Source organism: Simochromis diagramma, unplaced genomic scaffold, assembly GCF_900408965.1.
Source record: "Simochromis diagramma unplaced genomic scaffold, fSimDia1.1 OVJJ01000510.1, whole genome shotgun sequence".
In the NCBI taxonomy this organism is placed as follows: Eukaryota; Metazoa; Chordata; class Actinopteri; order Cichliformes; family Cichlidae; genus Simochromis; species Simochromis diagramma.
The window spans coordinates 2,963,049-2,988,370 of NW_024387326.1; the positions used below are offsets into that span (position 1 = coordinate 2,963,049).

At 41.2% G+C, this 25,322-nt stretch overlaps 1 protein-coding gene across 2 annotated transcripts; it reads left to right on the forward strand.

Annotated features, from left to right (window-relative positions):
* Positions 1-553: 553 nt before the first annotated feature.
* On the forward strand, positions 554-20,858 carry slc29a4 (solute carrier family 29 member 4). 2 transcript variants are annotated; one of them, XM_040006166.1, is made up of 11 exons: positions 554-807; positions 2,581-2,946; positions 5,950-6,081; positions 6,167-6,280; positions 8,767-8,895; positions 10,633-10,707; positions 10,817-11,076; positions 15,197-15,317; positions 15,504-15,691; positions 17,594-17,834; positions 18,701-20,858. In XM_040006166.1, the coding sequence occupies exons 2-11, from the start codon at positions 2,724-2,726 to the stop codon at positions 18,844-18,846; spliced, it is 1,629 nt and encodes a 542-aa protein (XP_039862100.1). In that variant the 5' UTR covers positions 554-807; positions 2,581-2,723; the 3' UTR covers positions 18,847-20,858. The 2 variants fall into 2 exon arrangements, with proteins under 2 accessions (XP_039862100.1, XP_039862099.1); XM_040006165.1 differs by having other exon boundaries at positions 555-807; positions 10,817-11,085.
* Positions 20,859-25,322: the final 4,464 nt, after the last annotated feature.

Consider the following 25,322-nt stretch of genomic DNA (forward strand, 5'->3'; position numbering starts at 1 on the left):
CATGACGGAGAGCTTGCCAGTAATAAAGCATTAGCATACTGAACTGAACTGATAAACTTGTCAATCACTTGGAGGCCCCACTGCCAGCATTGTGGTTGCTGTGTAGGTGTGCACAATTTATCCCCATTTCCTACCACCGTGTGTCTCATCCACGTGCTCTGGCGACACATGTGTATGCAGGTTATCACATCAGGCCAGTAAATGTTGAAAACAAGTGGGGGGGGGGGATGGAGGGACTGTTAAACACATTTATATATGGGCCTGTGATACACAGAGGACTGTGGTGTGTGAAGTAAGTGCATAATGTCTGCATTTTCTCCCCTTTCTTCCACTGAAATATCATTTTTAGTTGTAGTTTGATGACTTACACCATGGCTTATAAATCATTAAAAAACAAAGCAGCACTTTCAAATCTTTAAAGCAGGTGATTAAACTGGAAAGTTGTTGGATACGCACTGGGATGAATTCTCTGCTCTATCGGTGCCTTTCAAAAGGCTGATTGCAAAAGATGAACAGCCACAGGCGGGTGCCCCCCCTCCTCCTCCCTCCTCCTCCCTCCTCCCCCCTTCGCTTTCCTCGTCCATCCATCCGCGCTTCCCTCTGCCTCTGCCGCTGGATGGTGCGTTTTTAGGACCCCACGGAGGAGGAAACCCGGAGCTTTCCCCCTCTGTCTGATGGAGACGGCGCTGAGGAAAGGAGCGAGTCCGGTCGGCGGAGACCACCTCGAGGATCCTGCAGGAAGGACTTCGCTGCTGCTGTAGGAAGGCGAGAGAGAGAGGGAGAGGAGCGAGAGGGGAGACTCGGGAGGTAACGGGCCGTTAATAACCTGTTGTTGGTGTGTTTTTGTTTGTCGTTCATAAAGAGGAGAGCCGAATGAGCGACGTGAGAGCGACACGTTAGCCGTGCTGGACTGACTGGGCTGGATTTCTAAAAGAGGAACTGGCATTATTATCTCTGTTTCGCCCTCCGCTCTAACGTCCTGCTCATGTTTATTTTCTATGTATGTATTTATTTTTTTCATTAGATTTTATGAAAATCACGCGTTTTCTATCAAAAGCAAATGATTGTGAGTTAATGTGTTCATTTGCCATTTCTGCAGGCGTACGCTCTTCAGAAGGCGTAAAACGAGATGTTAGTTTTATTTATTCCTTTTCTTTCCTTTCTTTTATAATTTTCTTTGCGCATTTAAGTCAACAATAGAAACTGCAGCACATCAGACTGCAATTCAATTACAGCAGCTGGCTGGAGCCTTTTGATTTAAAAGGAGAAGGGCTGCGAGCGCCGCCCGAAGTCTGGACGTGGAATCTGTACAGAGCGTAAACTGGGATCATATCTGATCTAGAACAGCAGCCCGGCTTTACTTCATAAACAGAGCTGTCACTGCTTTGTATTTAATCACCTGTTCCTCTGAGGGGGCCACCGGGGCCCGTGATGTTACACAGATGATAACCTTCTTACATCATCTGATCCTACCAGTTTCCAGACAGCAGAGGATTAAAATAGAACATAAAAAGAAATAAAGCCGGCTTGTTCCGCACTCGGGAGCTTCGTGCTGTTGGCCTGGAGTGAAATAGCACTTGCAGGGCACCAGAGGTGAGCAGGAAGACTGGCAGCGAGGCCGCAGGGTTGAATTGTTGCCTCCTCTTTGCATGTCCTCCTTGTGTTTGCACAATCCAGCCAGGTGCGCAGAATAGAAGCGCTTTTGTGCTCTCATTCTACGCCAGTATGGAACAACATCAGCGGCCATTAATATTGATCCAGCTTGTAACAATGTTGACTGAAGTAAATGCAAACACGTATTGAACCGCAGCTCAGCTGCTCTGATGACAGAAGGGACTAACTTACATTTAAAAGTGAGCAGGAAACGCTCCTCAGCAGGCTACACTTTCAGTCATAGTGCAGAGAATTTATTGGCGTGTGTTCTGACTGCTAATCAAGTTTCTTATTAATTGCTCGGTAGCAAAGGTCAGCGCTTATCTCATTTATAAGCCTGCAAACTGACTAGATTTGGACTGTTGGCTACAAATAAAAATCAGGGTATTGGTGACAACAAGAGATTCCAAGCGAGTGTTGAGGTGTTTTTGTTATTGCATGCTGCAACTGTGATGAGCATCGTGCTCTGTTTTCTGATCTTTGTACACAAAACGATTCAACAGGTGAAAGAATACAGTGGGCTTCTCTGTTGAATTGTAAAGCTGCAAAAATGCAAACTAGTAATCAATGACTTGAATTGTAGATGACGGGTATTTCTGTTAGTCAGCTAATTGATTTCCACTTGGACCTCTTCCTCTCTTCTACACGGCACAGCAGCAGCTCTCTCAGCGCCTCTTTACTGAATGCAGAGATGCATTTATGCTCACCTTGTCTGTCACTCAGTCATGCATCCTTTGTCATTCTGTTCCTCTCTGTTAATATGCTTCTCACACCGACACACATACACAAACAGGGGGGCCACATTTCTTTTGCTGTGTCTAACCTTGAGTTTTGTTATTTTCCGGAAAGCACAGCTTGCGTTTTTTCTAGTCTTCTTCTGTCTTTTCTTATATTTATTTCTGTTTCCTGTTCTTTCATGCCCTGCAGATCCTCCATCATCGGAAGGTCTCCTGCATCTCTTCCAGGGCGTGCCTCTGTGATTGCGTCTAGCATGCACGCTCACAAGAGCGCACAGCTTGTCTAATCAACCACAGTGCGTGTTTCTTCGCGAGCGTACGTCAAGTGCAGGAATGGGTTCGGTGGGCGCGGAGCGCCGCAGGCCCACGCCGGCCCAGACACCCGAGGAGAGGGACGTGTGGAGGGATGGAGGAAGATCTGTTTGGAGGGAGGGCTGGAGAGAGGGAAGAGAGAGCGGCATTGTGCAGAGCTACAGCTTCGATTCATACCAGCTGGAGGAGGAGGAGATCAGTAAAGACGCCCCGGAGCGAGGAGTGCTGGCTTTGTCCGAGCCCGGTGAGGGAGTTTTTGTTCTATCTGTGCATGAGTGTGTGTAATCTACTATTTATAAAGAGAGAGGCGAGGAACATGGAAGGAAGGAAAGGGGTAGGTGTACCAACAAACAGCAATTTGTCAAAGTGAAAAAAGGCACATTAATATCCTTCTACTCCTAAACACCAGGAACAAAGTGTTTAGATACGTGGACAGAGAGAAAAGTGTTTGCCAATGATTTTCCACCAGGAAATTTAAAATGCACCTTCTTCATTGTTTACCACACTTTCACATTATATTCTATATATAAAGAATTTAGACAGAATAGCATTTACATGTGCTGTTTACATATTTACTGATTAACTGTTAGATATGTATTCAGAGGGCAGTAAACCTTTGCTCTGGATGTTTTTAAAACATATTTGAGATTGTAAGAAGCAGTGAAAGAGGTGGTTATAGGACATTTGCATTTTTCAGCTGGAAGTTTTCAGAGTTTGCACAGTTGTATAGATCGAAGAACCCCAAGATCTTTTATATCACTGCTACTGATACCGCAGATTAACTACCCAAACTGTCTTATCTTTTAAGACATGCTGAAATTGTATCTGTGTGGACGGGCTGTGATCTGCTCACCTGTGTTGATTTGACCTGAAACAAGCACATATGCCACAACATTATGTGGGATTTGACAAGAGAGAGGTGGAGAGACTCAAACTGCATGACTGCGAACCTGAGTGTGGATAACTCACCTTCACTGCATCCATCCAAATCAACTTGGTTCTGGTTTAAACTGGAGTGTTTTTTATTGTTGTTTGTTTAACAACAAAACACAACACTGTGCAGAAGCCTTGAGTCACTCATAATTTCTTTATATTTAATTAGGAAAATGGGTGCAGAGATTTATTGAAACATGTGCAAACATACATGTAAATACAGTATATAACACAAAACAGAGTTTGTATAATTCTAATCAGCTTGAAAGTCAAGATTTGGTACGACCACCTTTATTCTTCAGCACAGTCTGATCTCTCTTAGGCAGCTTTCTTGTCATTTCTTTAAGTAGTCTTCAGGAATAGTTCTCCAGGCTTCTTGAAGGACACAAAGCTCTTCTTTGGATGTTGCTGCCTTTTGTTCTGTTCTCTATCAAGATGATCCCACACTGCTTCAATAATGTTGAGGTCCAGGTTCTGGGGAGGCCAATCCATGACTGATAGTGTTCCACTGTGTGTTTTTCTATCTAGGTATGCTTTTGCTGCATTGGCAGTGTGTTTGGGATCATTGTCAAGCTGAAAAATGAAGCTGTTGCCCGATGGTATTGCTCGGTGTATCAAACTGTGATGATACTTTCCTGTGTTCATAATTCCATCAATTTTGACAGGATCTCCAACAACATTGGCTGAAATTCAGCCCCAAACCATGACAGAGCCTCCACCATGTTTTACAGATGGCTGTACACACCCACTGTTGTACTTCTCTAATGACCTCATCTCTACATACTAATGAGCCGTTTTCAGTTAACACCTTTTTGGGAATTACCTCAATGGTACAAAAATACTACGTTTATTGTCAAATACACTTTACAACAGCAGCTAACCGGAAAAAAATGTTTTAAAAAATCTGAAATAAAAATTTTAGTTATATTAAGCTTTAAGTCTCTTCCCCCTCCCCTTTTTACCATTTTTAACAATGAGACTATCAAACTTCAGTGCTGCAGCTAAGCTTCTATACCAACAGCTACCACAACAGATAACTAATATGCAAACTTTATTTCAAAAATGAACAATATTGAAAGTAACATCAGATTTTTTAAATCAAAGGTTAAACATGGCCGTGCTGCTAGATTATTCCAGCCCACTTAACCTCTGGATAAGTTCTTCCAAATGTAGAAAACCGATTGGTTTTCCCAGCTGTGTTTGGGCAGGAGGTGAGGTGCACCCTGGACAGGTTGCCAGTCCATCAAAGGGCCCTTAAATTTTTGTAAATAATAAGTCAGAATGGATTTAATAAGCGTCTTGAAGATTTGTATGGGCAGTGCATGTTAGACACAGACGGCGGTCTTGATAACAAAAAACTGCTGTGTTGCCTGGTTACACGGGTTACACAAAGGCCATGTTAATCGGGTCATAAGTGACCAGTGACGCACAATGACGGCCTTGCAGGCAGAAGCCTTTTTCGCTGCTCTCTTCATGTGTTTCTTACTTATATTTTGCTCTTTTTTTTCCTGCTTCCCTTTCTTCCCTGAAGCTGCCAGTCTTCATATTTCAGTATGCAACAAAACAGACAGGGGATGCAATCTCCACAGAGTCTGCCTTCTCCTAGAAGAAAATAAAAGATGGAGATGTGGCAAAGCAGCCTCTGAGAATGAGTTAACCTTAAGATGTCATTTCAGTTCTGCAGCTGCACAGCAACTGTGTTTCTGAGCAGAGGACAACAGGTTTTATGAAGGTGTACATTGATTTTTATTTTCAGCAGCCAAATTAATTTTAAAAGGGTGAAAATCCATTTGTATCAACAGATGCATCAGTAAATAATTTTTTTGTTTCTACAGTAATAAAGTAGTGACATGAGTCAGCGAGAAGGATGTTTTCCCACTCAGTCTGCAGTAAAGCCTAAATTCTCATGATGAATGATTTGGGGCCATTAATATTAGGCTTACGGGATTAGGAAAGGATTAAGAACAGTTATATAAAAAACCTGCACATCACACTTTCTCCATGTAACCGATCCGGCTGCAAAACAGAAATGTACAAGTTTTAACTGAAGCTATTTCGACAGCTAGACCATGATCTGAGATCCCCATGATTAATCTTTCACTAACACAAGCGCAACAGTCTGTTCCACCATCAGCTGCTCCATCAAGTGGAACAGAGGCGTTCCTGCTGCCGCTGCACCTTTCTTCCTCCTGATTAGCTTCTCTGAAGACAGAGTGTTCTGGCTTCAGTACTAATTCAGATGTTAATCATATCCCGCCGTCTGATTTCATGCTGCTTTAATTCTCTAACCTATGGCTCCCATTTTGCTGCTCAGACTTTGAGGAACCGATCCCTGACGACCGTTACCATGGCATCTACTTTGCAATGCTACTGGCTGGAGTGGGTTTCCTGCTTCCCTACAACAGCTTCATCACAGATGTGGATTACCTGCATCAGAAGTTTAAAGGTATAAATATGGATGAGTGTGCACAAAGTCACGTTTGCGGTTACGGCTCGAGGCTACGCTGTCACATCTCTCCCTTGTGTTTCAGGGACATCGATAGTGTTTGACATGAGTCTGACGTACATCTTAGTGGCTTTGTTGGCCGTCATCCTCAACAATGTGCTGGTGGAGCGACTCAGCATGCACACCAGGATCACTGTGGGTAAGTCAGAGAGGCGCCAAGAGCACAGATCGAGTGGAAAATTAAAAACTGTTCCATTAAAACCCTGTTACTTATTAAATACTTTGGGACCACACAGTCCCAAAGAGATCTACCCACAGGGGAGCTTCACTGAGAACTACAGTCATGAAAAAGAAAGCACATTCCCTTTCAATTCTTTCACAGATCAGGGTGTAAAAGAATCATCTCGGCCTTCAGACTATTTAAATATAACCTCAGATATATTTTTACACCATGCCACTTTATTTTACAAACACTAAGGCAAAATGAACGGTAGAGTGTGTGCACCCTATGATTCAGCAGCTTGGAGAACCACATTTGATAGCAATCTATCTTTTCTGTATGACTTCAGTCTCTCACATTATCGTATTGCAAAAATGTCAGTGCACCTTGTGGGCATTTGTTTATGCACAGCATTTCAGTCAGGTTGAGCCTGGGACTATTGCAACACTTTGATTTTTTTCTTTTTCAGCCATTCTGTTGTAGATTTGCTGATGTGCTTGCAATCATGGTCCTGTTGAAAGACCAGCCTGGGCCAAGCTGTCAGACAGATGGCCTCACATATGACTCTAGAATACTCTGGAGAATTTAAACACGTTCTCTCTCCCGAGGCTCAATATTTTACGCTAGGTGACAAATCGTCAACATGTTACGCTTCCGGGCACCCAACACGTTCCTAAATGGCGAGATCGGAAAAATAGGGAAATATGAGAACCGTTTGGAATCAATCCACACATATTCGTTCATTTTCCTCAAATCACTTTGGAAAACACTATTTCACGTCATTAAAGTGCTGGTTAAGGTTAGGTATAAGGTTATGGTTAAGGCTGGAATACATGGCTGGAACATGTTTTACCACGGGATCGTCATTCTACTGTATTTCACCCATAACCCGGCGCTACCTTAAGAACGCCGAAGGTCGCCTTCCACATTCCTCAGGAACGCTGCCAGATGTAACAAATCGTCAGGATGTTATGCCTCCGGAGTGAGAATGAGCTGAGGATTTCATGGTCAACTCAGTGGCTACAGGGCCCAAATCATCCAACGTCCCTCACCGTGCTTGGAAGTTGGTATGAGCTGTTTGCGCTGATGTGTTTGGTTTTTGACAAATAGTGTTTTATAGCCAAACATCTTCACTCTGTCCTTTGGACTGAGAAGACCATTGTTCCAGAAGTCTTTTTTTTTCAGTTCTATCTTTGCAAATCTGTGCTGTCATGTTTCTTTTAGAGAGACGAGGCTTTCACTTCAAACCTTTTGAAAGAGCCATACACTGTACTGTGATGAACATTAACATTTGACGTGCTGGCTGAGACCTGTAGAGTCCAAGATGAAGTTTCTCTGAGCGTTGCACGGTTTGACCTTGTGGAGAATTTGCACAAGAATGACACAAGACTTGGCTTGTGGTTGGTAATGGAACATAACTCTTATTATGGTCTTTGATCGTTTTGTAATCCTCGTTAAGCTTCTTCATGTTGTCTTAATGGCTTTGGTGTATAATTTCTGCCTTATAGCATGCTGAAAGTGAAGTGCTGGTCAAGATATGCCAAGATTTATATTTCATTTTAATGAGTCAAAAATCATATTTTACTCCCACACACATGAAGCATAAAGCCAAAAACTTCACTGCTGGTTAAAATCAGTTGTATTTTTAATTCTTAAGCCTAACCTTACAAGCTGTCCTTCACGTGTGGACACATAAAACGGTGCACTACTTCCAGCAGTAGTAACAACTGTCAAAAAACAGCAGGAAGCTCAAAGCTAATCAGAGTGTGCAAAAATGGGAAAATGTTATAAAGATAAATAAAAATCCACTTTTCCATGGATCTCCTGTGGTCTTTATTCATAAAGACCACAGGAGATCCGTTTTTGGCTTTTGCCGAAAACTGTGAATTGACAAGCAGCGGTTTCAGGATTCATCTGCATCTTCCTCAGATTGCTTTCATATTTCAAAAACATCTTTAAAGGTGATTTGCTATGCTCTTTGAATAAGCTGTTCGGTAACAGGCAAGCACATACAGGCTGATTTAAAATCATGTTTGTTAAAGTCTTAGCTGGAGATACTGGAGAGATGTGGCCAAAAATATTAATCTTTGCAGAAATTATTCTCAAACTGTGATATTGGAGATGAACCTAGAAATATTAAAGCCCTTCAAGCTCACCCTTAAAAAAATCATGATAAAAAGTTCTTTAAATATGCATGTTCCCCGGAAGTTTGAGATCACTGCACATACATGATAAATTTCAGAACGGGGTTTCACCGCAATAGCCTCTGCTGCTTAAAATAGCTGTGCTTGTATTTTTGGTTAAAGGTCTTTTGGAGTTTGACGTCAGCTTGAGAGCGTATCCCCGGGTTAAAGAGTTAATGAACTGCCTCACATATAGTTTCCTCACTCTTATCAAATATGTGTTCAGTCCTGCAGTCACAACATTACCTGGATCACTGACTCAGCCTGTCACTCTCTCTGCAGGTTACATCTTAGCTTTGGGGCCCCTGATCTTTGTCAGCGTGTTCGACGTTTGGCTGGAAAAGTTCACCACCAAGCAGGCTTATGTCATCAACCTGGTATCAGTGGGAGTGGTGGCCTTTGGATGTACAGGTACTTTGATGTTCTTTTACCCTAATAATGGTTAAACGAACTGAATGACAGACTACACTTAAAAGGCAGAAGAGCCACTCTTGACTACATCCTTGCAGCCTTGACTTTTTGGAACTAGATGAACTATAATTGGATGAAAGGCTAGAAAGACAGATTGCCAACATGTTACAATCAGTCCATCTGCACCAATTAGCGCAACTTGTCTGCAATGTGGCTCTTTGCAGTAGGGAACTCGGCTCAGCTACCTGGCACCTGGTTGCATTCTGGTTGTAGTCTATATAAAATCGAGGTGGTCAAGCACTTCTTGCATTTTGCAGTTAAATTACAGAGACGCAGCAATTATGTCACTTTTTGTGGAGAAATTTCAGAATTTCAGTTTCATATCCATTGGGTTCTGGCTGTGCAATGAGCACTTAATATGAATTTCTATGTATGTAGATGGCAAAAGATTTTCCATCTACATGCCAGTTTATCAGTTTATCACACACAATTGCCACAAACAGGCTGCATGTAATTTCGGACTTAACTGAAACTAGCAGCCTTTGAGAAATGTTTGCTAGCCTTTCAAAAGCCTAGCAATCATTAGCCGCTATTACAGCCACCTGTGCCTTGTCTCCCGTATAAATCAACGCAGTAACAATGCTTATAAGCTTTAAGGCTTAACATCTTTGAAAAATGTTTAAAAGTTCACCGCTGCAGATTTTTTTTAATGAAGGGAGAAATTAGCTTTCGAGACATACTCTCTTTTTCTGTCCCAGGCTATAGAGATGTTAGCTAGTTTTACTGTCCAGGCTGTATGTAAATGATGGCTCTCATGTGACCATAAGTGACCATTTGTGGATGAAGGGTGCACAGCTCGGATATCAGATGGCACAAATTAGCTTGGTTAGCAAGCTACATTTTTGAAATATACCGATGCAACACAAGCACATGTGTAATAACAGCTTTAGGTAACAGACTACTGTTATCTAAAGCAATTCAAATACTAGAATTTGAATCGCCATAACTGTTGCACAAACGTATTTGGAGGTCTGCCTGATAATTCCATTAAAAAAACCCTCCAAAAGGCGCTAACAACACAATCACCTTAATGAGGTTGATTTCAGGGACTCTGAAATTGTCTCAATTGTGCCTCAAGTGGAGATTAGAGGACCTGCATTGGGTTTAGTCCTGGAGCTGCTGGTTGTATATGACTATGTGAAAAGTGTGGCTCGTAGCAAAAAGCTTACAGACAATGTACTGTTTTGTCTGCAGGCAGCTAGCAGACAACAACACTCTGCTAAAGCCTGTACACCACCGATTCAGCCTGTAAAAGAAGGCAGAAAAAGTGGAACATTTAGCTCCTTAATAGCCAGACAGTTCCCTCATGAGTTTGTGGAAAACAATATAGAGCTATAAGGACAATTGCTTTTATTAAAAGGATAATAAATTATAACTAAATATGTGTCAGAGCTCCCCCTGTTGGGATAAACACAAACCCAATAGAGGTTTTGGTCCTCAGTTGGTGCCGACTTTAATACACAGAGTCGTTTTCCTCTGTGTGTTTGTCAGTGAGAACTCAGAGTTTCTGCCTGCTGTAATATCAGTTTAATTAGTGGAGGTCTGAGGGTCAGAGCAGCTTCTCTCAAGTGGTGTGTGGTGGTTCATTAAGTTCCCCTCTAAATAAATCGTGTCGTTACAATGTTGACTGTTGGGCCTCTATTTACACTGATAACTGCCTCCCTCCTCCCTCTTCAGTGCAGCAGTCCAGTTTCTATGGTTACATGGGGATGCTGCCCAAGAGGTACACACAGGGGGTAATGACTGGAGAGAGTAAGTACACTCAACGATTAGCACACACGTTTACGTTAGCTCTCGCTGCCAGACTTTGTCATCCTCCTCACCTTCTTCATCTCCTTCATCATTTACGTACCCTCCTCAGGTACGGCTGGGGTGATCATCTCGCTGTCCCGCATCTTCACCAAGCTGCTGATCAAAGATGACAAGAAGAACACGCTGATCTTCTTCCTCGTCTCCATCAGCATGGAAATGCTGTGCTTCCTGCTTCACCTGCTGGTCCGCCGCTCACGATTTGTCCGGTATTACACCAGCCACGCCCAGGGTAAAGGTCCGGGCAAATGTCACGATCCGAGAGACAACGGGACCGGGTACAGGGTTCACCACGATGTCACTGCAGAGGAAGTAAGATTTGTAAGTTTATGGACAGCTTATTGACTCACATGTGTTTTATGTCTGTTCACTGCGAATACTAAGTATTGTTAGCCATGCCAGCAGCAGGCTCAATTACTCTGGCACAGAACACACATCTTAACATATATACTATATATCGCAAAGAGCCAGGCTTTCTTTAAAGTGTTTAAAGTGCTCTTAAACTATTGCCTTTAGATATTGGCTGGTTTTCACACTTTTATATTACAGTCCTAGTAGCCGATCATTTCAAAGGAGTGTTTTTTGTTTATTATGCCATTAACACTAACCTATGAATCATTCAAACATTAATAAGCTAACTTAGCAGATGGATCAGTGTTGTCTTAAGTGTACCGTTAACAGCTGTGACAAAGACACAAAATTTCTTCCCATTTCTTGAGCTAAATCTATGAAAAGTGTCAAAGATAACAGAGTTTAACAGGCAGAAAATGTTTTACACTAACGTTCCCAAAGCACTATCAGTAGAAAACTTATATCTCAGCATGCTGTGCAGCATATTCTTAAAAAAATGAATGAAATTGTAAGTAGCAAACAAAAGAACTAAACAAGTATCTACACTAGATGAAGAGTATTTGAAAGTAATGGTCTTAAGAAATAAGAAAAAGAAATCCAGCAAAGACCTGACATACGATCAGAGAGATGTATCTGGCCCTTCAGTCGATCCATCTACTGTTCACTAAAGATGGTGGAAGGATGGCTCTCAAGAAGCCGTTCTTAATGAAGGGAAAGAAAAAAGACTGAGGTATGTCAAATTACATGAGAACTGTACTGAAAATAGGCGGGAACATGTCTGATGGAGTGATGAATCCAGTTTTGACATTTCTGGTTTAACTGTTCATCAGTATGTTTGGAAAAGGTCAGGAGAGGTACAACAGTGTCTACAGCCATCTCTAAAACACGGTGGAGGCTCTGTCATGGCTTGGAGCTGCATTTCAGTCAGTGTTGTTGGTGTTTTTAAAACTGATGGAATTATGAATGCAGAAAAGTACCATCAGATTTTAATTCGATATGCAGTAACAACTGAAAAGCATCTGATTGGCTTCATTTTTCAGCATGATCCCAAACACACTGCCAATGCAGTAAAAGCATAGCTGGCTAGAAGGACACACAGTGGAACATCGGTCATGGATTGGCCTCTCCAGAGCCCAGACTTCAGCATTATTGAAGCAGTGTGGGATCATCTTGACAGAGAACAGAATAAAAGGCAGCAAACATCCAAAGAAGAGCTTTGAATGAAAGCCTGGAAAACTATTCCTGAAGACTACTTGAAGAAATGACAAGAAAGCTATGCATATCTCCTGTAGTGCATTTGGTACCAAAAGTCATAAATATGCCATACACTATACAGTGAACTGCTAAAGTGCTTGGACTTGATATTTTGCAGTCAGCGTTGTATCTTCAGCGTCTTTGATATTTTTCTCACGTTGCTTTTCAAGTTAGATTAGGATACTGACTCGACACAGACCAACAGGCTCCCTCATTAAAGCTTCCGCTACATGTTTTATTCATTAAATCATTTATAAATATTGTAATGACAAATAGTTTCTGGACTCAGACAGGGAGGAAATGCCAGGCCTCTAAACTGTAATGTCATCCAGAGTGAGCACGCACACAAGTATTGAGGGCTGGTTGTGCTTTAAAAATGCAATCACTTAGTAGCTATGAGCTGTTTCTTGGCTGCTGGTCAGAAAGATGCTAAAGGAGAGGAAGAGCAAAATATATTGGAAGTTGTTCTTTAGGGCTGAGGAATATAGGGAGTGGTGCAGGAGAAAGACGGAGAGTTGACGACGCCTCCTTTGAACCCAGAGAGAAAGAGAGTCACGATGCTGAGAGAGAAAAAAAAAGTTTACGGGAAGCTACTAATGCGAGACAAGTGAGAGAGGCAGTGCAGAGAGTGGGGAAGAGCTCATAAAAATTGTAGAGAAAACATAAGACAAAACAAATTAAAGGAAGAGAAGGGAAAGAGAGCAGGACACCGGCCATGACAACGAGAGGAAAAGAGGGAAAGAAAAAGACTTTGAATTGAAACCCACTTTGTAGCTGTGCTTTGAGCAGCATTTTGTAGCCTGAAGACATGAAGCTAGTACTGCTCATCCTGCTCTGTGTGTCTGTGTGTGTGTCTGTGTGTGTGTCTGTGTGTGCATTCAGAGCCTTCAAAGGAAGAAACTGCACCTGAGGCTGTCATTGCTTAATGTGTGCGTGTTCATATTTGTATGTGCGCCATTACATACAAGTGTGTGATGGACGTCCCGCGGTGTTTTACAGCTCTGTGTGTGTGTGTGTGTGCACGCGTGTGTGTGTCTGGGGTTGAGTCTGGCAGTTCTTTGTTCTGGTTGCCATGGGAAATGAATGCAGCTCTTCCTATTATGCGATAATCAAGAATAGGAGTGCCTTCTGGCCCGGCAGCCCCTCTAATCAACTAATGGATCTGTGTGTGTGTGTGTGCGTGCAGTCACCTGGCTCAGTGAATTAGTGTGTATTTGGAAAGACCTCAGCATAAAGGGATGTGCCCATACCCGGAAAGATGTCTGTGTGTGTGTGTGGTGGTGGTGGACATCATTAAGTCAACCTTCAGCCGGTCACAGCCATCCTCTCTAATAGTCACTGTCATAAAAAGGGAATGTCATGTATCGCAGAAGCCATTACTAATGAAAAAAACAAAAACATGTAAAGGTCAAAGCAGTAAAAGTGAATGTGTTTATTTATTGTGTGATGGCTACCTCTAGTGTTTCCTTAAAGAACCTTCAAATGCTTTAAAAAAGTTTTCAGAAATGAGCAACGAAGTCTTAATTTTCCCACTCAGAACTATGTTTAAAAATGAATACAGTTCAGTATTTTCTAGCATAGGGAATTAAAAGGGGACAGAATCACATGTTTTAGTGTTTTTGAGGACAAAGGACCCTTTTTTTATCCCAAAGATACGGATGAGTATACGAGGGAGGCTGTGACTTCAAAAGATGATAAGTACTGCCCACACCTGCAGAATGGATCTGCATTCCTAATATAATAACCAGCTGGGTTTTTGCTCTTTTCTGGAGTCACCGTTTGCTTACTAAAACTCCAAAACTATATCACCCGCAAAACATAAAACTCCAAAACCTCCAAAACAAAGTTTGCATCTTGCAGCTAATGCAGCTAACATCACCACCTCTATGCTGCTCGCCTAATTTCTGTACACTTATGTAATATATTTATTCTGTGGTACAGCAAATATCCTCAAAACGCTGTTCTCATTTACATATTTGTTTCTGTTTCTGTCATCACACAGAGATGAGAGTGTGAAACAGGGAAATGTAGCCCATTAACTTACAAGACCGTTTTCACTCACCTCTAAAAATCTTGAAACCATCAAGTTTCTCAAGAATATAAGTTTAAAGCAGCGGCTAAGATCTATAATGATCACTTAGAGAGAAAGCAGTCTTTTTCTTCCTCTCTCACTCTAATCAGTTTTTTTGGATACCACCCAAACTGTAAGTAATTATATGAGTAGCTGGAGCTCTGATCTCATGAAAAGTGCTTTCTGATTGTTGTTTTCACAGTCTGCAAACTAACAAGTTTGTCGCTTTAGGGCCCGCAACATAATGTTCTTGCTTTGTGACTCTTATTTGTTTCCACATCTTCACTCATTATCATTATCGGGTCTATTTCGTGTTGATTTTTTCACATTGGGGTTGTAATGTAGTGATCTTTAATAACAATCTTAATCTTGTAGTTTTTACAAATATGTTCTGACTAGAAAATTCTCCCATAGGACATCATTCCCACAGTGTTGAAGGATTAACCTTCTGATTATTTTTAAATACGTCATTGGATCCAACACAGATGAGTTTCTGAAGCTAGGGTCGTTCAGCACATTGATATTAAATGTTCATGTTTTCTGTTGCACACCCACTACGTGTAAAGAGAAATAAATGTCTGAATGATCTGATATATCTGACTATTTTACATTCTTTTCATTTCATTCATATATGTCTATCGATATATATATAGAGAGAGATATGTTACAATTAAGATTTGAAAGCATTAACATAAAGTCTCGTGTGTCTGTTCAGTTTAGAAGATTACAGTAAACATCTCGTCTGTCTCTCTTCAGGGAAACGGTGGTACAGGAGCGTCTTCTGTGGAGGAAGGCGTCGAGGACATTGCGGGCGGTACCTATGTTCGATTTGATGCCCCAAAAGCCAAGATGAGAAGGAGCTGGCCCGGGCTCCGAGGTAGTCTCTTTCAAAATCTTGTCTAATCACTTCTCAATTACCCTCTGACTCCAACAGATGGATCTGAAATTTAAATGCATCCCCTGGTGATTTTTATTTAGGTAGAGGAGCGATCTCAATGAAATGACTGCTCGAGTGAATCATTTGAATTTTTAATACGGTCCTGTGTGTGTGTTCTCAAACCAGACATGATCTTGCATCGTTACGTGGTGTCCCGCGTGATCTGGGCCTACATGCTGTCAATAGCGGTGACCTACAGCATCACTCTCTGTCTGTTTCCCGGGCTGGAGTCAGAGATACGAAACTCCACCTTAGGTGAATGGCTCCCCATCCTCATCATGGCCACCTTCAACATGTCGGACTTTGTTGGCAAGGTGAGCCATATATTAACTTCACAAGTTTGAATTTAAACATTGTGGGTGGTGACTTTTACATGAATACCACTTCACACATGATACTTTTTATAAAATCGGGGAGATTAGAATCATATATTCATATATTTCACGGTGGTGACTTTTAACCTTTGATTCCAGGGATTTAAGTTTTTGGAGAGAACTTTGTAGAGAACAACCCCAGTTCCAAACCTTTTGTGACACAGTGTAAAATGTGAATGAAAAACAGAAATCCAAAGCCTGGCCTTTGGCTGATCCATGTTCTTTATTCATCCAAAGAACATGGATCATGTTCTTTGGATGAATATGGTTTCTTCTTTGCACGATGGAGCTGTATCTTCATATGTGGATAGCACAGTGTGGTCACACACAGTGATTTTTGGAGGCACTCCTGAGCCCACAGTGATTTCTATGACAGTCATCTCTGTTTTTTATGGAAGCCTGTTTCCGCCACAAAAAAAAAGGGTATCCATATGATATAGCTCAAAATTTTTGACTTATTAACTTGAAATTTCAATTTACTTTTCTCAGAATTTCGAGTTAATAACTTGACATTTCGATTTAGCTCTGCCAATCAGTAATCTACGTGAATGGCGTCATTTTCTTGCAACCTGGAAGGATACGGCACAGAGAAATACGCACTCAAAACCGGATTGCAACAAATTGGGGCTTTTTATAGTACGTTTGCTGATAGTAACGCCACGTGATTCAGCTAATAACACAAGGATTTCATCATTTGTGAAGAAAATAATCAGCAATTTGTGCGTTCATGACTAGATTACTGATTGGCAGCGCTAACGCAAAATGTCGAGTTAATAAGTCGAAATTTCAAGAAAATAATTCAAAATTTCAAGTTATGGATACTTTTTTTTGTGGTGGAAACAGGCTTCCGTAGTTTTTAATGCAGTGCTGTCTGATGTGTCTTTCAGCCTTGTCCCTTGTGCACAGAGATTTCTCCAAAATTATCAGAATCTTTTGATCTATATGTATGACAGATGATGAGGAATATTACTGAAATTGTTCCAAAAATGCAGTTTTTTTGCAGATTGCTGAAAGTCTGCCTCTCTAAGATGCTCTTTTTAAATTAAGTTTTAGGTTTGTTCTGTTGTGAATCCCATCATTTTTGGAACTGGGCCTGTATTAACTTACTGCCAATGTATAAAATTCACTGGTTTAACATCAATATTAAATGCTATTGCCCTTCTCACGCTACACTTACAGGCATCTTGGCATTAAAGGAACAAGAAAGACAGAAAGGCAGAGTTAACCTCGTGAAACCATTAAAGTCGTCGACCCATTAATTTAACGTAAGGCTGGTAAAACATCTGGTGTATTGTGGGATAATTGCACTTACTATAGCTCGGAGGCTTCATCCGAACACTCTGAAACTTATCTGGTTTCCTTGGGTCATAATTTTGACTTTGAAGGCACCAACATTGGTTTAGTGAAAGTTGTTATGTAGGCTTTGGCTTTGTCCTCATGGCAAATTGAGTTTTTTCTTCAAATGAAAAGGGAAAGAGATTAGAAGAGGAATTAAATTGAAAAAGGAAAAGGAAAAATTAAGGTAGCTTAGAGGTATAAAAAAGAGAGAGAAGAAGAAAAATGTCACGATAAGAGACTGGAAAAGTGTAAAGAGGATTTTTCTTTTGCATTTCTCTCACGGTTCACTTTGTTTTGCACTAATACTGTTATTGTTCTTATTTATTTTCCCTGACAAGTGCTTTCCTTAGAAATTGTTCCAAGCAATGGAGAATTACTGAACATAACGGTCTTAAGTTCAAAACTGCAAATGCTCATATATTTCATATATTATTTGAATATTTTTCCTTGTTTTTCCAAAGTGTAATACACAGCCTGACTGAAACACTCCTGCTGTCCCCTCAGATCCTGGCAGCGCTGCCATATGACTGGTCTGGGGGTCGTCTGCTCTTCTTCTCTTGCCTGAGGGTGGTCTTCATCCCTCTGTTTGTCATGTGTGTGTATCCGGCCAATGAACCCACCCTATCCCATCCTGCCTGGCCCTGTCTCTTTTCTCTCCTCATGGGAGTCACCAACGGATATTTTGGGTCTGTACCGATGATCCAGGCTGCGGGCAAAGTGCCGCCTGAACAGCGGGAGCTTGCAGGTGATTTTTGACTTCTTTTGTCTGATTTATTGTTAAATAAAAAGCATCAATAATTGAACTGAAGCCAGTTGATTAGACCCATTTAGCTTAATTTTAGCTATATAATTTGTTGTATGTCATAAGAATACCATTAAATGGTTGTAAATTAGATCATTATATTCTTCTTAGCAGCATAACACTGACCTTAGCACTGTAACTTAATTATTTTATCAACTTAATAAAGTTGCCTTGCTTTAGAATGAATGACTTTTTTTTGGCCTGACAGCTAGCTTAGCTTAGCTAGTAGCAACCAGGCAAATATAGCCTATATTAGATGTAATTTTATGTTAGCTTAAGCCTTCAGAGAAGGATTACATATAAGATATCAAACAAACTCAACACTGTTATGTGCGCTATAATATTAAACATTATTACCTGTGAGATGCTTTTTAAATGTTATCTTTAACACTCAAAAGTAGTGCATATTTCAAGAGTTTTTTTAGCTAGCAGTCTGACATTGTTTTCAGGCTGGGATTTTGTGAAGAAATACTAAAGTTACATTTAGATTATAATTATAGATTTTATTATAATTTTCCTCTGAGTGACCTGTCCTTGGTGTCTTGCGCTCCTATTAATGTTAGCTTGCTAAATTAGCATGCTAAATTAGGATGGTTATAATGGCACATGCTATCCCTGCTGATGCTAACATGCAAGGACATCAAAGAGTGGATAGCAAAGATGTACTTTCTTAGACTTGTTACTCACTATCTAACATGTTTCTTGCTTACTTGTTCATGCCGAGCAGTATTCTTTATTTAAAAATGGCATTCCCCCCGGATTAGGCAGTATGATCAGCTCTACAGTTACTCTCTGCTCTCTCTCGCCAGGGAATACTATGACTGTCTCCTACATGACAGGCCTGATGGTTGGCTCCGCTGTAGCGTATGCAGCTTATAGCTTCACTGCTCCACCAACAGGAATACGCTCCTCCATGCTCAACATACACACACCTGCCAACACTACCGTGTATTGAATGTCCGTAGGTTTAACACGCACTCACTCATCCTTCTGTATACATTTACATGTACACACATGCTGCGTAAGGACAGGACGTTTGCCCTTTCAGCAGCATAAAATGATGTACTAGACTCCAGCTGCAGAATAACTCAACAATAACAAAAGAAAAGACAAGCAGTGGCTTTTAGTGTTGAAAGGGATTAAGTGAAAAAAGTGCAGATTTCTCCACTCGCTCATCTCCCGGTGATCCACTGACCTTCAAGCATCTGCTCCGATGAACTTCCCCGGAGGAAGAGAAGTGGAGCTGTGCGTCTGCCAGCAGGCAGACATTAACCCTCAGAGTATCACACAGTGAAATTACTGTCTGCATATGTGCGAACACATCATCTGACATTTGTACAGTGCAAAGTCAAGTGATATTTTGTTGCGGGGAGCTAATGGCTTGTGGTTTTAGAGGAGATCTTGCATTATATGTGATGTTATGTTTTATGAATTCTCAGAGCTGTCGCCCATCATAGAAGCGAGATGGTGTTCAGACTCACGTAAAAATATGATCAGCGTTTTTAGACGATAAGTTCCATAAATGCTCATTTTATTCGGGCCCTGTTATTAAAACCAGTTTAACCTTATGAGATCTCAGCCCTTATTGAGGATGACCCTAACCCTGTGCTATCAGAATAAGTCATTTTTCAAACAAATAATCATTCTAACTGAAAAAAACTTACGTCTTGGGTTAGGGCTTGGGGCTATGACTCAGACCTCACAAGGGTTAAACAAACAGTGTCTTTTCTGCCTAAGACCCAAAGACATTTTTTTGACCCTGAGAGCACTGTGTTAGATATCTAATGCTGCAACCAGACTGGGGGAAATAATGGTTGGAGGCAATTATTGCAACTGTGTGCAATTAAATTTTAATGTCATTGCCTTTGAAATGGTTGCTTTGACAACGTAAATCGGATCTGCAACAACTTGCAGTCAGTCGTTGTCTTCAAAGCGAATTTGTTGCATCGAGATGACGATAAAGGAACAAAAAGACTAAATGGAGTCAAGTTGGCAGTCTGTTTGTGATAACAAACACTGAAATTCACAACAACTACTTCAAATTCGGAATCCATCCAGAACCTCACAGATTTGAAAGAGAACTCCCTCTGTTTCAATAGTGACGTAGTTGCTGCAGGATTGCTCAACAACCTTGCATTCTAACAGGAGAATAATCGTTTGCAACCAGTTGATCCAAACCCCTTACTACAACGAGACACTTTGCAGACAAGTTGTACTCTTCGATGCAGACTACTATAGACTGAGTGCAACATGTTGACAATCTGTCTCCATTTATAAAGTCAACAATGATTATCAGCAAAAATTCACCAATCAGTCTGATTGCTTCGTACCTTGGAGCAGGCAACACCCTCAACCTCGGGGTGACCGCTTGGTTTCACGTGAGCGGACCACGCTCCTCTCTAAACTCACCTTCTTTCTTCTTCTTTTTTTTTTTCAATCTCTAAACACTTGTAACATTTTGTGACTGCATCTTGCATGTTTGTGAAACTGTGTTGAAAGAATATGTCCACAAAGTACTTGAACCTGTCGGTGTGGTATTTCCTACTACAGCAGAGGGTCTCCAGGACCACCCAATTGTCATCATGACACACAAACAATACCAGCTGTAGGGTAAAAAAAGAAAGAAAGAAATCATGTAAAAGGAGAGATTTCAGGTCACTTCTTGCGCCCCCTGATGGCTGAAAAAAGTATTTATTTACCAGAGGAGGTATCGGAGGTATTGCAGTCCTATCACGCTAGTCTTTGTTGGTTTATCTGAAATGCTTTGCACCTCCTTTGAATGGTGTCTGTATTAAATGTCTATGTGATGATGTGGGATATGAGGGGACAAAATAATTAGTGCCAAACAGTCTGTGTTTATGACAGATGCGATTGGGGGAGGGAGAAAAAAGTGAATGTAAAGTTGTAAATAGAATAAAATGCATTCAAGGCAATGAAAGGCATTTATTTTCACTACTGCAAAGCCTGTAGAAATAATCAGATTCATATCTTTTGTAGCTTTATTTAGTTGAAGTGACCCCTGGATCCCCTCCTTTATTTATCTCTTTCTTTTTTCCAGCTGACGCGCAGCAGCGTCTCTGTTCCCTCATGTTTCCTGTTGGACTTGATTAATTTTTCAGCGATAAGAGAAGCAGCCGAGTTCACAGTTTATATATTATATTTAAAAATAAATAAATAAATAACAGACCTCAGTGTAAAGAGCTGCAAATGTGCACTGCATTATGTAAGTGATGGCTTGGATGGAGAATGTTGGCACTGTTTGAAATACGGTGGGATGCCATTTGGGAGCTAACCTCATTACTGTATGTATGTCCTGCTTCCTGCGGCCTCTCAGCGAGCTGCTGGGTTTGAAGGTGTTTTTAGTTATTTTTGGTCAATTGTGTCATTAAAGGACATGAAAAGTCTCTCTCCTTCTCTTTCTTTCTCTCCTGCAGACATTTTGAGGGGGAATCCAACTTTCCCAGGAATGCTTTTTTAACCATTCCTCACGATGAACTCGCACATTCATTGTGAGGATTAGTAAAGCAGTCTGGTTTTTATGGAAATTATTTTTCTGTAGGGTTTTCAAGAAGGGTAAACAAGAAACTAGCAGCTATCTAACTAACCAACTCCCCATTTTTACTTTGACGATGGGATGATGGTTTTTTTTTTTTTATGTTGATTTCTCTCTTATCTGTCTCACCACTGCAAAATATGGTCCTCAAGACACCCATTGTGGAAGAAACAACCTCAAAGGACGTCATACTTGTACATATTTAAACTTCAGGAAGAGTGAATACTTAGAGACCATGTGGTGTACGATCACACACCACACCTAAACTCTTAATAATGATTTTAGTTGCACCAGCGAATGCAACTTTGTGATCATTCCTGCTGCAGTAAGACCACAAAAGATGAATAAATAGACCGAAACAGCTTTACGAAAGCATCTAAAGGAGCCTGCACAGTTCTGGAAAAAAAATTTGACTGATGAAACCAAGATAACCTTGATGAAACTGCTCGGGATCTAAAGCGGACTGCATCATCTGTCAAACATGGTGAAGGATGTTATGCAGATGTGTGGCTGATAATAGTTCATCAGTGTTTATTGATGATGTGACTGCAAAGAAGCAGCAGGATGGCTTGTGAAGTGTACAGGGTTATAGTCTCTGCTCAGATTCAGACAAATGCTCCAAAACTATCTGGACAATGATTTAAAGTGCAAATGGACAATAAACCAAAGCAAAACTTTTAGAAATTTGAGGATTTTGTGTAAAAATGTCTGATATTCCTAAACAATTAATACAATACCAGTCTGAATGAATCCATGGAGGCAGTATGAAGAGGCAACACTATACAAATTATGAAATATTGTGTCTTGTCCGACAAATTAGGGACCTAACTGTAGCCACATGCCAAAAAATGAAAAATAAAAGTTGTCTCCAGGATCAGAACAGGATGAAGACAGCCATGCTGTCACAGCTCATAGGAGCAGCTGAGAACATGAATCCAGCAAAATTGATATTAATAATCTACTACAAGAAGAATTGCATGTACACTCTGGGAACTTTTTCCACTGGTGATGTCGGACTTTCATCATGTCATAGACTTTTCTCGGATTATCCAAAGTGACACATGATGGGTTTCACAGAAGAACGAGCTTCATGAAAAAATGAATCTCTGGAAATTTCAGAGAGCTCTGACAAAATCACACATGACAGCAGAAAAATCCTCAAAGAGAAAGCGTGTCAAGAAATCACATAAAAAGGGGCAAAAGAGGCAGAAGGAATAGTTGGATGACAATTAGAGTGAGCCTTGGAGCAATGGGCAAAAGATCCCCAAGGGTGAGGTTTGTGCCTGTGATGGAAAGTGAAGGAGTTTGAAGGTTATGCCACAGCTTTGCAACGACTTTCACTTTCAGCATCATGAAAACAGGGATCTGGTTAGAACAGAAACAGAAGCACGGGAACTCTTTTCATTCTACATTTTATCTCACCCATCGGGGCCGATACAGTGGGGCAAAAAAGTATTTAGTCAGCCACCGATTGTGCAAGTTCCCCCACTTAAAATGATGACAGAGGTCAGTAATTTGCACCAGAGGTACACTTCAACTGTGAGAGACAGAATGTGAAAAAAAAATCCATGAATTCACATGGTAGGATTTGTAAAGAATTTATTCGTAAATCAGGGTGGAAAATAAGTATTTGGTCACCTCAAACAAGGAAAATCTCTGGCTCTCACAGACCTGTAACGTCTTCTGTAAGAAGCTTTTCTGTCCCCCACTCGTTACCTGTATGAATGGCACCTGTTTGAACTCATCATCTGTATAAAAGACACCTGTCCACAGCCTCAAACAGTCAGACTCCAAACTCCGCCATGGCCAAGACCAAAGAGCTTTCGAAGGACACCAGGAAAAGTATTGTAGACCTGCACCAGACTGGGAAGAGTGAATCTGCAATAGGCAAGCAGCTTGGTGTGAAAAAATCAACTGTGGGAGCAATCATCAGAAAATGGAAGACATACAAGACCACTGATAATCTCCCTCAATCTGGGACTCCACGCAAGATCTCATCCCGTGGGGTCAAAATGATCATGAGAACGGCGAGCAAAGATCCCAGAACCACACGGGGGGACCTGGTGAATGACCTGCAGAGAGCTGGGACCAAAGTAACAAAGGTCACCATCAGTAACACAGGTCACCATCAGTAACACACTACAACGGCAGGGAATCAAATCCCGCAGTGCCAGACGTGTTCCGCTGCTGAAGCCAGTGCATGTCCAAGCCCGTCTGAAGTTTGCCAGAGAGCACATGGATGATACAGCAGAGGATTGGGAGAATGTCATGTGGTCAGATGAAACCAAAGTAGAACTTTTTGGTATAAACTCAACTCGTCGTGTTTGGAGGAAGAAGAATACTGAGTTGCATCCCAAGAACACCATACCTACTGTGAAGCATGGGGGTGGAAACATCATGCTATGGGGCTGTTTTTCTGCCAAGGGGACAGGACGACTGATCCGTGTTAAGGACAGAATGAATGGGGCCATGTATCGTGAGATTTTGAGCCAAAACCTCCTTCCATCAGTGAGAACTTTGAAGATGAAACGAGGCTGGGTCTTCCAACATGACAATGATCCAAAACACACCGCCCGGGCAACAAAGGAGTGGCTCCGTAAGAAGCATTTGAAAGTCCTGGAGTGGCCTAGCCAGTCTCCAGACCTCAACCCCATAGAAAATCTGTGGCGGGAGTTGAAAGTCCGTGTTGCTCGGCAACAGCCCCAAAACATCACTGCTCTCGAGAAGATCTGCATGGAGGAATGGGCCAAAATACCAGCTACTGTGTGTGCAAACCTGGTAAAGACCTATAGTAAACGTTTGACCTCTGTTATTGCCAACAAAGGTTATGTTACAACGTATTGAGTTGTATTTTTGTTATTGACCAAATACTTATTTTCCACCCTGATTTACGAATAAATTCTTTACAAATCCTACCATGTGGATTCATGGGGTTTTTTTTTTTTTTCACATTCTGTCTCTCACAGTTGAAGTGTACCTCTGGTGCAAATTACTGACCTCTGTCATCATTTTAGGTGGGGGAACTTGCACAATCGGTGGCTGACTAAATACTTTTTTGCCCCACTGTATCTTCCACCCAGCATGTGACTTCCTGTTTCTGTTTATAAATTCAGCCACACTGTTCCATAACACTTTTTTTGAACTATGATATATTTTAGGACTACGTCACGCTGACTATTTTAGGCTTCAACATGTGACTGCACGCTGTGATGGTGTAAAAGGATGGAGCATACACAGACATGCACGCACACACTGTAACGTGATGATATTTCACAGTTAATTTGTGAAACAGAAGAAACAAAGAAGAGTTTAAGGGCTTTGCACGTCCTCTGTAAAGACCTGTTCTGCAAAGAGGTGCCGCGAGCTACTTTTGGCTAAATTATTGTGTGAGCTTTGGGTCTCTAATCAGCTTTTTGATGCAAAATCCTTTTGCATTAGCGAAGGATTCAACAGAGATCATTCTCCTGACTACAATTTATAGGGTGTTAAAGTAAATAAGGACAGGATACCCTTTAAAAATGATATGTAGTACTTCACCTGTCAAAACATGACTGATATTATTGTAGGAACTCAGCAATTGTGCAAAAATTAAAAAATAAAATAAAATGGCTTCAGCTAAAAGTGCTTTTATATGAACTGTTCTCTTTTTGGTTTAGGATCCGTCTGCCCGTACCCTCAGCAAACATCTGCTGTTTGTGTTGCTATTTTTGCAGTTATGGAAATGGAGATAAGACTCTTTCGCATGCTATGGTTTAGATCAGAGATAATTTGTGTCTGTGAAAACAGGAAGAACATTGCAACCACATTCAGTCGCTAGGATATGGCTCTTTTCCCCCCTTTTTTCTCATGTTTAAACAGCTGTGAGCAGCACCGATCTG

Bases quoted from the DNA above. Each gene is read 5' to 3' on its own strand.
- slc29a4 (XM_040006165.1), top strand. From the start codon at position 2,724: ATGGGTTCGGTGGGCGCGGAGCGCCGCAGGCCCACGCCGGCCCAGACA. The intron at 15,318-15,503 runs GTAGTCTCTTTC...TTCTCAAACCAG, and splicing joins GAGCTGGCCCGGGCTCCGAG to ACATGATCTTGCATCGTTAC. The intron at 17,835-18,700 runs GTGATTTTTGAC...CTCTCTCGCCAG, and splicing joins TGAACAGCGGGAGCTTGCAG to GGAATACTATGACTGTCTCC.